At 41.7% G+C, this 17,648-nt stretch overlaps 1 protein-coding gene across 1 annotated transcript in view; it reads right to left on the minus strand.

Moving 5' to 3' along the window:
• The window catches only part of LOC143298498 (heat shock 70 kDa protein 4-like), a 47,499-nt gene extending 30,525 nt beyond the window's left edge, over positions 1-16,974 (minus strand). Inside the window, exons 1-9 of the mRNA XM_076611315.1 lie at positions 16,605-16,974; positions 12,640-12,847; positions 10,016-10,138; positions 9,370-9,469; positions 8,793-8,926; positions 7,097-7,347; positions 6,719-6,795; positions 5,272-5,423; positions 559-668 (exon numbers count right to left, since the gene is read on the minus strand). Coding sequence (XP_076467430.1) covers positions 559-668; positions 5,272-5,423; positions 6,719-6,795; positions 7,097-7,347; positions 8,793-8,926; positions 9,370-9,469; positions 10,016-10,138; positions 12,640-12,847; positions 16,605-16,711 — 1,262 coding nt within the window. The 5' untranslated portion in view covers positions 16,712-16,974. The remainder of the gene's footprint in view (positions 1-558; positions 669-5,271; positions 5,424-6,718; positions 6,796-7,096; positions 7,348-8,792; positions 8,927-9,369; positions 9,470-10,015; positions 10,139-12,639; positions 12,848-16,604) is intronic.
• Positions 16,975-17,648: the final 674 nt, after the last annotated feature.

Raw genomic sequence — 17,648 nt, forward strand, 5'->3', positions numbered from 1 at the left:
ACAGTATTTAAATATGGCCCAAACTCTCCAACACACAACACAATCATCACCATAATATACAGTATTTAAATATGGCCCAAACTCTCCAATACACAACACAATCATCACCATAATATACAGTACTTAAATACGGCCCAAACTCTCCAATACACAACACAATCATCACCATAATATACAGTACTTAAATATGGCCCAAACTCTCCAACACGCAACACAATCATCACCATAATATACAGTACTTAAATATGGCCCAAACTCTCCAACACGCAACACAATCATCACCATAATATACAGTACTTAAATATGGCCCAAACTCTCCAACACACAACACAATCATCACTTCATATCACCAAAAAACCCTGAATAGTGGAAATCTAAGCACCTCACTAGAAACAACACACCTTCAACAGTACACGACAGCATATTTAGTCATACCAGATATAACCCATACACTAAGACTATCACACAGATTGAAAATATGTATGTCACATCAAAAAAGCACAAAACATACTTTACACAGACACATGCAGCACACACGCACACACAGGACAGTCCCACCTGTCATCATCCCCCTGGCTCTGTGGGGCCCAGGACAGGCTGATGGGGTACGTCTGACAGTCACTGATATTGAAGTCCCGCACACGGAATGTGGGCGACAGAATGGCACACTGAAAACACAAAGGTCAATGCCATATGGAGCAGCAATTCCACACAGAGTCAAATCCACACAATCACAGGTCAGTATATATATATATATATATATATCAAATTAACATCAAGTCCAACAGACACTTTCACAGGTCAATGTCACACTTATAGCAATGCCTCACAAAGTCCAATATACACTTTCACAGGTCAACGCCACACTTATAGCAATGCCGCACAAAGTCCAACAGACACTTTCACAGGTCAATGCCACATACATAGCAATGCCTCACCAAGTCCAGTACACACTATCACAGGTCAATGCCACATACATGGCAATGCCTCACCAAGTCCAGTACACACTATCACAGGTCAATGCCACATACATAGCAATGCCTCACCAAGTCCAGTACACACTATCACAGGTCAATGCCACATACATAGCAATGCCTCACCAAGTCCAGTACACACTATCACAGGTCAATGCCACATACATGGCAATGCCTCACCAAGTCCAGTACACACTATCACAAGTCAATGCCACATACATGGCAATGCCCCACCAAGTCCAGTACACACTATCACAGGTCAATACCACATACATAGCAATGCCTCACCAAGTCCAGTACACACTATCACAGGTCAATGCCACATACATGGCAATGCCTCACCAAGTCCAGTACACACTATCACAGGTCAATGCCACATACATAGCAATTCCACACAAAGTCATTGTCACGGTATCAAGCATCAACAATGTGAAAGAGCTGAGTGTGTAAGTGAGAGAAAATCATCTGCACAACTGTCAAAACACACAGTATGTATGTGAGAGAATGTTATATCCCTTGCATGTGAAAACACACAGTATGAATGTCAGTAAACCTCATCTCCACAACTGTATGTGGAAACACATAGTCTACATGTGAGAGAACATCATCTCCACAACTGGATGAGGAAACAAAAAGTTGCTACTTTCTAAACTTTAACTTAACCTTAATAATAGTAATAGGTATTCACAATGTACGCTACCTCCCAAGCACAGGAGACCAGAGCACAATCAATTCTCACACAAGACCATGCAAACTTTGTTTTTTAACAGTGCATTACTGGCGAGTTTCTGGTTGTCATCACATGATTTGTGTCACTCAGGCCATCACCCTTGAAAACCTGCCTAAGACAAAGACTATTATTTCAAATACTGAAAATATGTGACCGTAGGCTGCTTAACTTGAGTACATGTCTTAACACTGAAACAAGGTAAAATAATAAATAAATAAAAAATAAATTAAAAAAAAAAAACACCAAGAAAGGCAAGGCCTTCAAACAACTCACTTGTGATACACACTTCATTCAGTATGGGGGGGAAAAAAGAAGGCTAACTCATTGGTGAGAACAACGTGCCGAAGCGTAAAATACGACGAATCTCTGAATTTTTTTTCATGCACTCAGCAGTGTTCAATTAAAGAGAAACTAATCAGGCTTCTTGAGGGACCAGTCTTGGAAAACTTGAGTTCTTTCCCTTTGACCGTGAATCGCATGAAAAGCTTTTTTTCTCGATCTTTCTTGACCGGATCGAAGGTCGGCTCTTACACAACAAATATGGCAGCGCAGCGAATGCGCTCTCTGCATGAGGCGGTCAAACTTTTGACACAAAAAGGATTAGACATTGAACGTGACCTCCTAGACACTGGTAATGAATTCTCTGATGATTTTTCTGATGATGATGACATTCAGTTAGTACCTGATGATGATTTTGAAAGTGACGACGAAATTTTGCTGACTGACCCCTACGACGCTGAGACAGAAATCGACAGTGACACAAGCGACAGCCATACTGCAAGACAAGATAACTTGATGACTGTAGATATTGACGAGGAACAAGAATACATGTATGAGTGGGTAAAAGACCTGACAGACTTCCCACTGGCTGCACCTTTCACTGAGACCCATGGACTCTCACTGACTTTCCAGATACGCCCACTCCTGTTGAGGTGAGTGCTTTTCTTCTTTTTTTTGTTCTTCTTTTCTTATGACAGCATTGTCTGTTACAGAAATTCAAAACACTTTACACACATGAGGAGGAGATCTGCCAGACACAGGAGCAGACATGGGGAGACTGAGGCCAGGCAGTCACTGGCCTGCTAACATTCCACCCACCAAGGAGCAGCAGACCAGGAAAACACAGAGAGAGTGCAAGGTGTGTTATGCCAAACTGAAAGCACAAGGAGTGTCACGTTAACAATTGAAAAACGCCAAAAGATCCACCACAATCATGTGTAAACAGTGTAAAGTGCCCCTCTGTGCTGTTCCATGCTTTGGAGGACTACAGCAAGTTATGATTTAGCTGCAGCAGAAATGTGTAAATAGGGGGTTTTTTTCCTTTTTTTTCAAGTGATGGTTTTGTAGGGTTTTGCATTTTGTTTTTCCAGTTTTGTGATCTTTTATTTTAACAGTTTGTTGTGCAACATATGACTTCAAACTGATTCATGAGAATCAGGGAACTTTACTGTGTGAAAAATTCATCTTATTTTTCTGTGTGGATTAGCTGATGGATATGACAGTCTATCTGGGAGAGAGGGGAGGTCCCCCAGGATTTCAAGGATGCTTCAATTGTCCACATTCACAAACGAAAGGGAGACAAAACATCCTGCAATAACCACCATGGAATCTCTCTCCTCTGCATCGCCGGCAAGATCTTCGCCCGCATCATACTGAACAGACTGGTTGACCATGTCTCCAGCACAGTCATCCCTGAAGCACAGTGCGGCTTCCACTCAGGCAGGGGAACATGTGACATGGTGTTTGCTGTACGCCAGATGCAAGAGAAGTGCCGTGAGCAGAACAAGGAGCTCCACATGGTCTTTGTAGACCTGACTAAGGCCTTTGACACGGTGAACCGCCGTGGTCTGTGGAAGATCCTCCTAAAGTTCGGCTGCCCAGAGAGCCTAATCCAGCTGATTGCGTCATTCCATGATGGCATGCAGGCGAGAGTACAGGAAAATACTGACATGTCGGATCCGTTCCCTGTAGTAAATGGAGTGAAGCAGGGCTGCGTCCTGGCACCCACACTGTTCTCCATTCTCTTCTCTGCCATGCTGATTGACGCCTTCCAAGACTGTGACTGGGGCATCTACATTCAGTTTCGCACAGATGGCAAAGTTTTCAACTTGCGGCGACTCCACGCCAGGTCCAGGGTGTTTGAGACACTGTTGAGAGAGTTCCTCTTCGATGATGACCGCACGCTTGCTGCACACACCCATGAGGACATGCAGTTCATTATGGACAGGTTCTCAACCTCCTGCAGGCGCTCTGGACTCACCATCAGCTTCAGCAAGACCGAGTCCATGTACCAACCAGCTAGCTCACAGAATGCCAGTGCACACCGACAGATAAGCCTGCCTGCCTACTCATCCGTCGGTCCAACTGGAGACTCCATCATCATGACATGCCTTGTGAGTACAGTATACCTATTTTTCAAATTTTTCTGTTTTTCAGTATTTAGTGACATAATTTAAAATATTTTTTAAAATATTTAGCAGCATGTAATGAAAAAACTGTTTTAAAATGTTAAAAGAAGAGATAGTAAACTTTCTAGTGATATATAATTTGTATGTCTTTGTCCCTGTGTGAAAATGTCTTGAATTTTTCAAATACGACCAAAATAGCCCGTCGCAGCAAAACTACATGAACTATTTAACTGTGTCTCCATAGAGTTAAAATGTGTTCTGTATTTGATATTAAGCTTTGGGGAGAAAAAAGAAAAAAGAGTATGTTAGCAGGTTCGAATCAAGCACATTCGGTTCAGAATAAGTAGACTTACAGCTCTAAAACACGCCTGCCAATGACGATGACACTCAAACATTAATATTTAAACATATATGTTTTTTTGGCATAATAAATCGATAATGGAATTCAAGTTGTTAACACTGTTTAAATCTTCTTATTTTTGGTATATATCTCAATTACTTCAGAAATTCTTTAAAAGTCTGCTGTAAAAGAAACGCTGCCATCGCCTCAGGTACACCACAACATGTAGCTGTTTTCTCCAGATCTGCATGCTCAACAGGCTTACAGAAACTACAACGTGGTCCATTCAATTTCTCTTTTATGTTCATTCTAAGTAATTCAATATCCACTTTTAAATATTCATATGCAGTAAATATGCCGAGGGTGAAGTTAGTGTCACTGTATCACAGTATGCGTTCTGTCCAGAATTTTTCTTTCTTTCATTTTAATTGCAAACAAGAAAAACAAGGTCAGGCCATTTTCAAACCCAAACTGTGATTTTTTTTTATCTGGATCCTCAACAAAAGAAACTGTAGATGATCCAGACATGTATGCAGCTTCATCTGGAAGACTTACAACGTATCATTGGTATGACTGTTAAGGTTTTTTTCACACCATGTTTAATCCAAATTTGGTATTGTCAAAGTATTTCCAGAAATAATGACAATGTTTAAGTTTACCATGGACACACAGACACACACACAACCGACCGCCAGGTTATTACATAGACTCATATCGTTTACACGGGTGAGTCAAAAATCACCAGAAAACCAACAGAGAATCTGTGCAACAGGGAGAGGCTCCCCTCCTGACCCAGGAAGGCAGGAGCCAGCAGTTTACCTGCAGAGCACAGCCCCTGGCCACAGCCTCGTCAGCATTCAGAGTGGTGCTGGGCTCCTTGCTGAACACCTGAGACACCAGCCGCTTGAAGGCAGGGATGCGGGACGACCCCCCCATGATTTCCACAGAGTCAATGTCACCGGGGGTCAGCTCTGCAACAACCCAATCATAAACCCTGTCACAACAAATGGCAGGAAAACATCTGCATGATTTCCACAGAGTTAATGTCACCAGGGGTCAGCTCTGCAACAACCCAATCATAAACCCTGTCACAACAAATGGCAGGAAAACATCTACATGATTTCCACAGAGTCAATGTCACCGGGGGTCAGCTCTGCAACAACCCAATCATAAACCCTGTCACAACAAATGGCAGGAAAACATCTACATGATTTCCACAGAGTTAATGTCACTGGGGGTCAGCTCTGAAACAACCCAACCTTAAACCCTGTCACAGCAGATGGCAGAAGACCCCCCCCCCCCCCCCCCATCCATGCCCACCATGATTTCCACACAGAGCATGTCATCCGTGGTCAGCTCTAGAAGAACACAACCATAAACCCTATCACAAACTGAAAGCGCGTGTCTGCATACATCTAACAGTAAAACAAAAATGATTTCCTAGTTGGAAAGAGGTAAAAAAAGTTTTTTTTTTTTGTTTTTACAGGATTTTTTTTTTCACACAGAATTCGATATTCAAAAAGCAGTAGCCATACCAACTTTTTTTTGTTTCAATTTGTACAAAAATACCTGTCACTGAAATAAGAGGGCAAGGTCTTTTAGATTTGTGCGTCACACCACTTGATCCATTACAGAACACAACAGAATAGAATGGAACAGAATGGAATAAAATATGTCTTATTACCAAGTGTTATCACAAGGATTATTGGGTGGTTGGGGGGTGGGGGGTGGGGGGCGGGGGTACATAACAGGTACAAACGTGAATCAGAAATCATACATTAACTCAAGTACAGTAGGTGCTGGAGCATGTGCACGCTCACACACACACACACACACACACACACATGTACACGCATCCACACACCCAGAGCATATCAATGCATGTGCTCACTTGATTATACCAGGGCCCTTCAATAAAGGATGCAACTGACTTCACAATAATCATTATCATGTCATTATTTTCAGCAATGTTGTAATGGGTAAAAAGTCAAATTTCATTCTGCTACATGAAACAGTTTGTGTTCAGGAAGGCAAAATGTCAGGTAAGGGTGACGATCCCCCTGGGGCTGAAATTGAACTGAGTCAGCGGGATTTTTTAGCCATGCTGTCAACTTTGGCCAGGGAAAGAGTTATCAGCTATGCTTCCAATGTTTGCTGCATTGTTCTGGCTTGGTTCAAGAGATAGAGCACTGTACTGCTTCAGGTAAGAAGCTAAGGAAAAAAGGACCTTGTGTAAAGTACATAAAATGTCAGTGCATGTACTTACTTGCATTGACTAGAACATTGGACAGAGTATTTTCAATTCTTTTCAGCAGATGTTCACTCAGCTTTTCAAAGTCCTCTCTGAAACAACAAACGATAACACAATCAAATAAATAAACTGATACCAAATGAAGCAGAAAAATATGTTTACTTTCACAACACCAAGTCAACAACATCATAATTCATCCCTCTTTCAATAGAACCTTCCCTTCAAATGAAAATCAAGCCCAAGTCCCAAAGGAAGTCATCTAATCTCCCTCAGACTCTAAAATATAAATGTCCAATACCTTTCACTTTTTCCTATTCCTATCAATATCTGTGTGTAATTTTGGAACTCTGCACTTCAAACTTTCAAAAACTATTTCTTCCACAGCCAGCCTACCTGTTCATGCCTGATGTCACATCTTTGTCGTTCATGAAGCACTCGATGTTGAGGGGGATTTTCTGTGTGTTAGCACTCATCAGTTTTTTCAATTTCTCACACTCCTGCAGCAGACGTATGTAGGGCTTAGGGTTCTTGGGGTCCTCTGCATCCACTTTGTACTTGGTCCTGAACTCTGCGCTGAAGTGTTTGGCCAGAACTTCGTCAAAGTCACGGCCACCAACCTCTGGGTCACACGATGTGGCCAGCACCTGCAGTGAACAAGTCAACAGGTGACTTTTCATCAAGAAACAGCCTCCACTAAGAAATATTCTTTAAAAAAAATGATAAAAATATTTCTTCATATAACATACACTGAATCCAAGTATTTCTGTTTTGTTTCCTATAAATAAATGAAGTGCTCAATTGCTATCTTTATTTTTGATTTTAACCAAATAAGTTTACAAATAAGAAATATTCGTAAAGAAATGATAAAAATATTTCTTCGTATAACATACACTGAATCCAAGTATTTCTGTTCTGGGTATGTCTATTTGCCACTTTCCTGACTGACAAGAGGTTCAAGCTGTCATCGAACACCTGTAGCTGACTGACAAGTGGTTCAAGCTGTCATCAAACACCTGTAGCTGACTGACAAGTGGTTCAAGCTGTCATCAAACACCTGTAGCTGACTGACAAGTGGTTCAAGCTGTCATCAAACACCTGTACCTGACTGACAAGTGGTTCAAGCTGTCATCAAACACCTGTACCTGACTGACAAGAGGTTCAAGCTGTCATCAAACACCTGTACCTGACTGACAAGTGGTTCAAGCTGTCATCAAACACCTGTACCTGACTGACAAGAGGTTCAAGCTGTCATCAAACACCTGTAGCTGACTGACAAGTGGTTCAAGCTGTCATCAAACACCTGTACCTGACTGACAAGTGGTTCAAGCTGTCATCAAACACCTGTACCTGACTGACAAGTGGTTCAAGCTGTCATCAAACACCTGTACCTGACTGACAAGTGGTTCAAGCTGTCATCAAACACCTGTAACTGACTGACAAGTGGTTCAAGCTGTCATCAAACACCTGTACCTGACTGACAAGTGGTTCAAGCTGTCATCAAACACCTGTAACTGACTGACAAGAGGTTCAAGCTGTCATCAAACACCTGTAGCTGACTGACAAGAGGCTCAAGCTGTCATCAAACACCTGTACCTGACTGACAAGAGGTTCAAGCTGTCATCAAACACCTGTACCTGACTGACAAGAGGTTCAAGCTGTCATCAAACACCTGTAGCTGACTGACAAGTGGTTCAAGCTGTCATCAAACACCTGTAACTGACTGACAAGTGGTTCAAGCTGTCATCAAACACCTGTACCTGACTGACAAGTGGTTCAAGCTGTCATCAAACACCTGTACCTGACTGACAAGAGGTTCAAGCTGTCATCAAACACCTGTAGCTGACTGACAAGTGGTTCAAGCTGTCATCAAACACCTGTACCTGACTGACAAGTGGCTCAAGCTGTCATCAAACACCTGTAGCTGACTGACAAGTGGCTCAAGCTGTCATCAAACACCTGTACCTGACTGACAAGAGGTTCAAGCTGTCATCAAACACCTGTAGCTGACTGACAAGTGGTTCAAGCTGTCATCAAACACCTGTACTTGACTGACAAGTGGTTCAAGCTGTCATCAAACACCTGTAGTTACCTTCAACTTTCCTTTGTGGAAGGCACAGGCTGCCAACTGCAGAGCGGAGTATCCCAGGTCAGCAAAGATCACCACTCTGGGCTTGTCTGTTTCTGCCGGCAGATCCTGCTTGGTGATGCCGTAGCCAAGGGCCGCTGGAACAACAGACAGGACTCACTGACACCAGGGCACTGGGGACATGGTGGAAGCAACACACATAGACACTCTCTTGTCTTCATCAAAAGTTTTAAATATACCATCTTTCAAATAGCTACACACACACACACACACACACAAAACACAAAAAAAAAACCCTGTCTCTGCATATTTGGTCTCAAATCAGTTACCTTCTAAAAACCGCTCTACAAACATTAAATTAGGAGTGGAGGTATGATATCAGTGTTCCATGAACATTTTCTTGAGTGTGTATGAAGAGTGAGAGGGACAGCAATTATCTACATGAATTCAAGTGCATCTTTGCTCAGTCATATTTACATGTATTGCATTATTCTTCCATTTGTGTCTTTTAAAAGTGCTACAAGTATAACTTTTCAATCCTGTCACACCTGAGGTCAGTGAAATCCAAACTATAACTGACCGGCAGTTGTATCATTGATGAGGCGCAGACAGTTCAGACCTGACGTCACACAGGCGTCCAGAAGAGCTCGTCTCTCCCTGTCCGTGAAGTAAACTGGTACCTGAAAAATTTTAATCCCGTCATGCAGGCCATACAGCAAAGCCAAAACTTATGTGCAGTCACCATTCATTTCTTCTCTGTTGCCTAAAGACTATGACTTTTATTTCTGGTATACACTGGTAACAACTGAGCTCTCTAAATTAAAGCAGTCAGCTCAGTAAATATTTACCCAGTGTGTGTGTGTGTGTTGTGTGTGTGTGTGTGTGTGTATATGAAAAGTGCATGCACGTGTAAGTGTGTGTGTGTGTGTGTGAATGAGAGAGAGAGTGTGTGTGTGTATGTCTAGAGAGAGAGAGACAGAGAGAGACAGAGACACAGAGAGACAGAGAGAGACAGAGAGAGAGAGAGATTCTGACACAGATAAACAGAGACAGAAAAGGTGTGAGAGGATGTGAGAGACTCACTGCATTTAGCATAAATAAATTATCATCTATCGGAAATAAATGTCTTCTGATTTACACTCGCCCATGGAATGGCCATAACAGTGAAGTGCTTGCAGGATGAAGCACAAAATGTACTGCAGGATATCCAACAGCCAGCCACTTACCGACATGACCACGTCCACCACTTTGGTAGAAAGGCCGGTCTCCGCCGTCTGCTTCAGTTTGGACAGCAACATGGCCACTATCTGGGTCGGTGTGAACGTCTGCTGCTCTCCCATGTATGACAGCTACAACACATCCACAACAACACACAACACTGTGACATCTCTCCCATGTATGACAGCTATAACACACTCACAACAACACACAACACTGTGACATCTCTCCCATGTATGACAGCTACAACACATCCACAACAACACACAACACTGTGACATCTCTCCCATGTATGACAGCTATAACACACTCACAACAACACACAACACTGTGACATCTCTCCCATGTATGACAGCTACAACATGCCCACAACACACAACACTGTGACATCTCTCCCATGTATGACAGCTATAACACATCCACAACAACACACAACACTGTGACATCTCTCCCATGTATGACAGCTATAACACACTCACAACAACACACAACACTGTGATATCTCTCCCATGCATGACAGCTACAACACACCCACAACAACACACAACACTGTGACATCTCTCCCATGCATGACAGCTACAACACACCCACAACAACACACAACACTGTGATATCTCTCCCATGCATGACAGCTACAACACACCCACAACAACACACAACACTGTGACATCTCTCCCATGCATGACAGCTATAACACACTCACAACAACACGCAACACTGTGATATCTCTCCCATGCATGACAGCTACAACACACCCACAACAACACACAACACTGTGACATCTCTCCCATGTATGACAGCTACAACACACCCACAACAACACACAACACTGTGACATCTCTCCCATGTATGACAGCTAAAACACACTCTGACCCACAACAACACACAATACTGTGACATCTCTCCCATGTGTGACAGCTATAACACACCCACAACACACAACACTGTAACATCTCTCCCTTGTATGACAGCTACAACACACCCACAACACACCACACTGTGACATCTCTCCCATGTATGACAGCTATAACACACCCACAACACACAACACTGTGACATCTCTCCCATGTATGACAGCTATAACACACCCACAACACACAACACTGTGACATCTCTCCCATGTATGACAGCTACAACACACCCACAACACACCACACTGTGACATCTCTCCCTTGTATGACAGCTACAACACACCCACAACACACAACACTGTGACATCTCTCCCATGTATGATAGCTATAAGTATAACACACACACACAACAACACACAACACTTCGGCATTTCTCCCATATATGACAGCTAAAACACACCCACAACACACAACACTGTGACATCTCTCCCAAGTATGACATATACAACACTGACATTTCTCCCATGTATGACAGCTATAACACACTCACAACACACAACACTGTGACATCTCTCCCTTGTATGACAGCTATAACACATCCACAACACACAACACTGTGACATCTCTCCCATGTATGACAGCTATAACACACCCACAACACTGTGACATCTTTCCCATGTATGACAGCTATAACACACCCACAACATTGTGAAATCTCTCCCATGTATGAAAGCTATGACACACCCACAGCAACACACAACAATGTGACATCTCTCCTATGTCTGACAGCTATAACACACCCACAACACTGACAGAATAATTTCGCACGTACCACAGCTACAAAACCTTACACACTGTCACCAACATCACATATAATGATATATTTGTATTTGTATTTCTTTAAATCACAACAGATTTCCCTGTGTGAAATTCGGGCTGCTCTCCCCAGGGACAGCACGTTGCTATAATACAGCACCACCCATTTTGGGGGTATTTTTTTCCTGCGTGCAGTTTTATTTGTTTTTCCTATCGAAGTGGATTTTTTTCTACAGAATTTTGCCAGAACAACCCTTTTGTTGCCGTGGGTTCTTTTACATGCGCTAAGTGCATGCTGCACACAGGACCTCGGTTTATTGTTTCATCCGAATGACTATCCAGACCACCACTCAAGGTCTAGTGGAGGGGGAGAAAATATCGGCGGCTGAGCCATGATTCAAACCAGCGCGCTCAGATTCTCTTGCTTCCTAGGCGGACGAGTTACCTCTAGGCCATCACTCCACATATAATAAACATATATGTATAATTCATCAAGATTCATTGTGACAACCAGTCATACAGATCCACTAAAGTATAACATGATAAATTTATATGATTAAGCAGCTAAAGGTATAACCTGATGCAGAAATATAAAACCACCAATGAAAATACCATGAAGGCATACCAGACATGAAGGTGTGTTCTCAAATTTGTGACAGTGACTGAGTGTGAAGGCCAGAGAGCAAGTCAGAGAGAGAAAGACAGTGTGTACGTGCACATGCGTGAGTGTGTATGTGCATGTGTGTGCAGGCGTATGTCTGTCTGTGTCCACGTGACTATGCATGTATGTGTGCATGTGTATGTGTGTGTGTGAGTGTGTGTGTTGTGTGTGTGAGTCCACCCGGCAATGCATGTGTGTTTGCGAGACTGACACTACTAGTGCTGAAAACCCACCCCACCAAATGCCTAGCCAGTTTTAAGTGTAATACTTGGTAATGGTTTTTCCACAGTTGCAGTAAACCTACCCTGAAAACAACACTGCCATCTGTGTCTTCCTCTATAACATTGGGCCTGAAGAAGCGACCCACTTCCTTCTGGACAAAGGGATCTTTGAAACTTCTCCCCAACACTCTCTTCACCCCTCCTCCCACAGTGTTCCGGAAATTGGTGACAACCTGCTGCTTGGAGGCTGCTCCAATGCTACGAGACTTTTCGTTCAGGGATATGAATGACCTGCAACACAGACATGCTATATTGACAAGGAAAGTACAAGGCTTTTAGTTCAGAGATCTGAAAGACATGCAACAGAAGGACAGTGCTACAATGCAAAAAAAAAAAGTACAATACAGCTACTTACACTGTCCAGCAAAGAGAAGACCAAAATAAAACTATTTTATTGCAATCAACAAAGACTATTAAGGCTTTGTTTATAAATAAAAGGATCTCATGTGGAAAAAAAACAAGTCTAACTACATCACATGCCTTCCTCTGTTCCAGACAATAGGTTTAATGAATTTGAAAGTTATAAGTGACATCACAGAAGACAAACCACATTTTAAAACTTGATGCTTGATTAATATCCAACCCCTTTTACACCATGAAATATTGTACAATATATATTCTGTGGTTGTACAATATAAAGAGAATAGACCACAGGAGAGTTCCATGGCCATCTTGGATCTTGTGAAAGTGCATTTAACTTTTACTCAAAATCATTAGCAATGCCAAAGGCAATCGACTTCGGTTGATAGCCTCCACTGCTGCAACCAAACTCTGTACAGTAAACTGCCATTGCAAGCACAGTAAAAAAAAAAAAAAAAAAAATTAAAAAAAGCAGCCTGCTGTTTCGCTCATTCTGCCTCTCTCGATTACTTTTGTTGCTCACAAATTTGGAGGTCACAAATCAACTTCAACTGCACAGATCATGTGATGTGCCTCCATACATAATGTAAGCACAGAACTCTCCTGCAGTCTTTTTTCAGCAAACATATTATGAAATTAACTAGTGCGTTAACAAAACACCTTAATAGCAGAGGTTAAACAGCAAGTGAGAATATGATTAAAACTGCTTCTATTACAATTAATGAATTATATTCTTAGTCACTACACCCCTTCTTAAAATCTCTGTCTCCTGATAATTGTATTCTCAGTCCAAAGTGAGAACAAAATCCTTTTGTCAGTGTACTCTTTCCTCCAGAGTAAGGGTTGAACTACCTGGAACATCGTTCAATCTGAGACCACTGGACATACACTGGGCACTCTAGTAAACAGCCGCATCAGCCTGATTGAAAATTTAATATGATTATTCGAACATGGAGTCCCACAGGGATCTGTTTTTGGCCCAGTGCTCTTCACACTGTACACTGCTCCTCTCGCTGAAATTATCATCCTTCTTTCCAGATCAGTTAGGAACCTCGGCACTGTCCTTGACAACACACTGTCCATGCAAAAATTTATCAGTCAGACATGTCAATCCTGCTACCGCCAATTGTGGCGCATCAGTTCCATCCAGAAATATCTGTCCATTGACGCAACATCTAGACAGGTGGGGGGTGTGGGTCAGGGGGTGGGGTTGGGACAGGTGTGGTGTGGGTCAGGGGGCTATAGGGTGAGGTTGGTGAGGCAGCGGTGGAATGTTGTGGGGTGGTGGGGATGAGGTTGGGGTGTGGATGAGGTTGGAGTTGGTAAGGATGTGTTTTCAAACACGCAAGGCGGGTAGAGTTGACTATTTACAATCAATAGTTTCTCTCATTCTCTCTTGCCTTGACTACTGTAACTCTCTATTGTCTGGTTTGCCTGCTTCATCCATTCAGTCCCTTCAGCGCATACAAAACTCTGCTGCCCGACTTGTCCTCTGAAAGAACAGATCTCAGCACATCACTCCTCATTTGCAACATCTCCACTGGCTCCCTGTCTCACACAAGATCAGCACTCTATCAGTCTATCACTCTATGTTATAAATGTATTCACAAATCTTCCCCTTCCTATCTCTGTGGCTGCCTTCACCTCTACACTCCACCTCACTCACTACGATCGGCTTCGGATCCACTGTTTAAGCATGCCCAGATTCAAACACTCAACTGTTGGACGCCATTCCTTCCCTGTCTCTGGACCTTACAATTGGAATGAACTTCCTCTTTTGCTTCGTCAAATCTCCACACTCAGCTCTTTCAAGTCTGGCCTTAAAACCCACCTCTTCCCAAAATAGCCTCCCTTCCCTGCCTCTTCCTTGTCTTCAGTTTCTCCAGTTTTAGAGTTATGTATGCATGTGAATGACTGGTGTGAAAGCAGTGCTATATAAATACCATTATTATTATTATTATCTATTCAAATCACACTGCTGCTTGAAATCTTCCATGAAGACCATCCAATGTAAACAACTCTGATGTGTGTGTGTGTGTGTGTGTGTGTGTGTGTGTGTGTGTGTCACTGTGTGAGAGAGTGAGTTTGTGTGTGTGCGTGTGTGCATGCATGTGTGTGTGTGTCTGTGTGTGTGCAGTGCGTGCATGTGTGAGTATGCACAAGTTTTTACACTGATATGCACTTGTATACATGTATCCTAATTTCTACTATATCTGTGTTTGTGTATGATTTTCAATGTTCGTACCTTGTTATGTACTATCCACCCTCAATATTCCTGTTTACCCCCAGGTACACTTGGTAATAAATATATATTCTAATCTATTATGTAGAAAACATATATAGCTTAAGGCCAGACATGGTAGTGAAATTTTGACCAAAATCATCATTTTTTGTGATTTTCATTTTTTCGCATAATTTGCTTCTTCAACATCTAATCTTTACAGTCCGTTTCACCTGGGTACTATATTCACTTAAATAAAGCTTCAAACAGCATCAACATGTGTGATTTCTTGTGAGTACAAGCACATCTCTTTCTTTTCCTGTTTTCTCAGTTTTGTGTTTTGTCTTCGTAATACCATTTTTCAAAATGCTAATGCTCAAAAACTTTAAAAGATAGCATGTTCAAACTTGGTACTTTCTTTCATTATGTATTCATCTTTATTATAGTTCAGTGGTTTGTATAGTACTAGTAAAAGAATGAATGTACACTCATTTGAAAAACATTATGTCAAGGAATTTATACACATTTCAACAACAAAAATAATAAATGTATTTATTCAAATTCCAAAATACCACTTCACTATAATAAAGAACAAATACAAATAAATCAAATAAAACATACAGAAATAACATATCTATAAAGGTACTGAAGTTTTAAGCTTTTAATTTTTTTGTTTGTCGGCCATTTGGGATTCGTTTCCATGGAAACCGTCATAACAAATTGCACAAAATGACCTTTTTAGACATGTTTAGTCCAATATCTTTGCATACCATGTCACAGAAAGCCACAAACTTCAAGTTTATTTCATAGTTTTTGTACTACTGTGTCTGGCCTTAAGGAGATAGGGAGGGGGAGAGAGAGAGAAACTCAGAACTCAAAACGTTTTTTATTCAAGGATTAAGATTTTTGGGCCTAAGACTTTAGGCATGGCCTATTCTTCCAATCCTTCCTTGCTAATCTACAAAGTACATCACACAGAGAGAGACATAGAGAGAATAAGGTATGGGCAATATATCCTTCATTTTTCCCTTCAAGATGGCATGTTATGTTCACAAGGAGGTGTGGAGGACATTCACTCTGTCAGTAACTCACAGGAGTATGGGGGAAGAAATGCAGATACAGGCACACACAAAAATTTTAAGAAAAGAAAAAAAAAAGCAATTTTGAATATTATAGTATGCCAATAGGGAGAGACGGGGGGTGGGAGGGAGAGAGAGAGTGTCTCACTCTGTGAACTTATTCACTGAGTTCACTGAATAAAAATCAGCAAGTTTAAACCAAGTTAATTAAAGACAAAAGAGTCTAGCAGTAATCAATGTAATAAGTCTCAGTGCCAGACTGGCACAACGGACAGCGCCTTTATGATATATATATATCATGTTTCACAGGTTACTCGCATGTACTTACGGTGTACATCTGTCACTGTACTCATTTGCTATTGTCTCTATTCCACCTGCACGGGCAACTCCAATATAACTGGAGAAAGTGCCGACATCGAAACCCACAACTGCCATAGTGGATCGTTATCAACCGTTGCTGTCACAATCAAGTGTCCGTTGTCTATGATCTCGTCGAAGAAAAATTCACGTTCTTGACGTAACGTTGTGTCTTTCACCACACATAAAATGAGTCCGCCACTACACAGAGATTTTCGTTACGTTTTCAGTCAAAATTCTCCCGAGGATACAATGTTTACCGCTGTCTATAAATACCGAACTCTCACACAACGAAATTTCTGGAACACACGTGAAGCGAGCGTCCATTGGCGAGATGCCGCTTCCGGCAAGACTCATTGCAGCTCTGCAGTGAAAGATTTTCCTCCCACGCTTTGTGATGTTTAAACGATATTCTAGTGCAACATAATGTTTGTTATTAGTAATTTTCCTGTATAACAATTTACTTACAGACGCGGATGTAAATAAGACACAGCTTGTGTGATTTTTTTTTTTTTTTTTTTTGGGGGGGGGGGGGGGAGGGGAGTGTTTAGCCACTGTTCAAAAAGAGCATTTTCTATTTTTAGATCAATGGTGTTAAGACCATCGAGCTCGTGGTTGAGCAGTTTCAGTTTCAGTTTCAGTAGCTCAAGGAGGCGTCACTGCGTTCGGACAAATCCATATACGCTACACCACATCTGCCAAGCAGATGCCTGACCAGCGGCGTAGCCCAACGCGCTTAGTCAGGCATTGGGAAAAAAGGTGAATAAATAATAGATAAGCGTACATAAATAAGTAAATAAATACATAAATAGATAAATGAATAAATAATAATTATGATATGAAAAAAGGTAGTAATAATAATAATAATAATAATAATAAATAAATAAATAAGACAACAATGATGATAAATAAGCAAATAAATGTAAAACATGAAGACACACATTCACACATGCACCCACACATGCATAACAGATATGCGCCAAACATGCAGTTTCACAGATATGAAAGCACAGTC

This window comes from Babylonia areolata, chromosome 24 (genome assembly GCF_041734735.1).
Source record: "Babylonia areolata isolate BAREFJ2019XMU chromosome 24, ASM4173473v1, whole genome shotgun sequence".
NCBI lineage: Eukaryota > Metazoa > Mollusca > Gastropoda > Neogastropoda > Buccinidae > Babylonia > Babylonia areolata.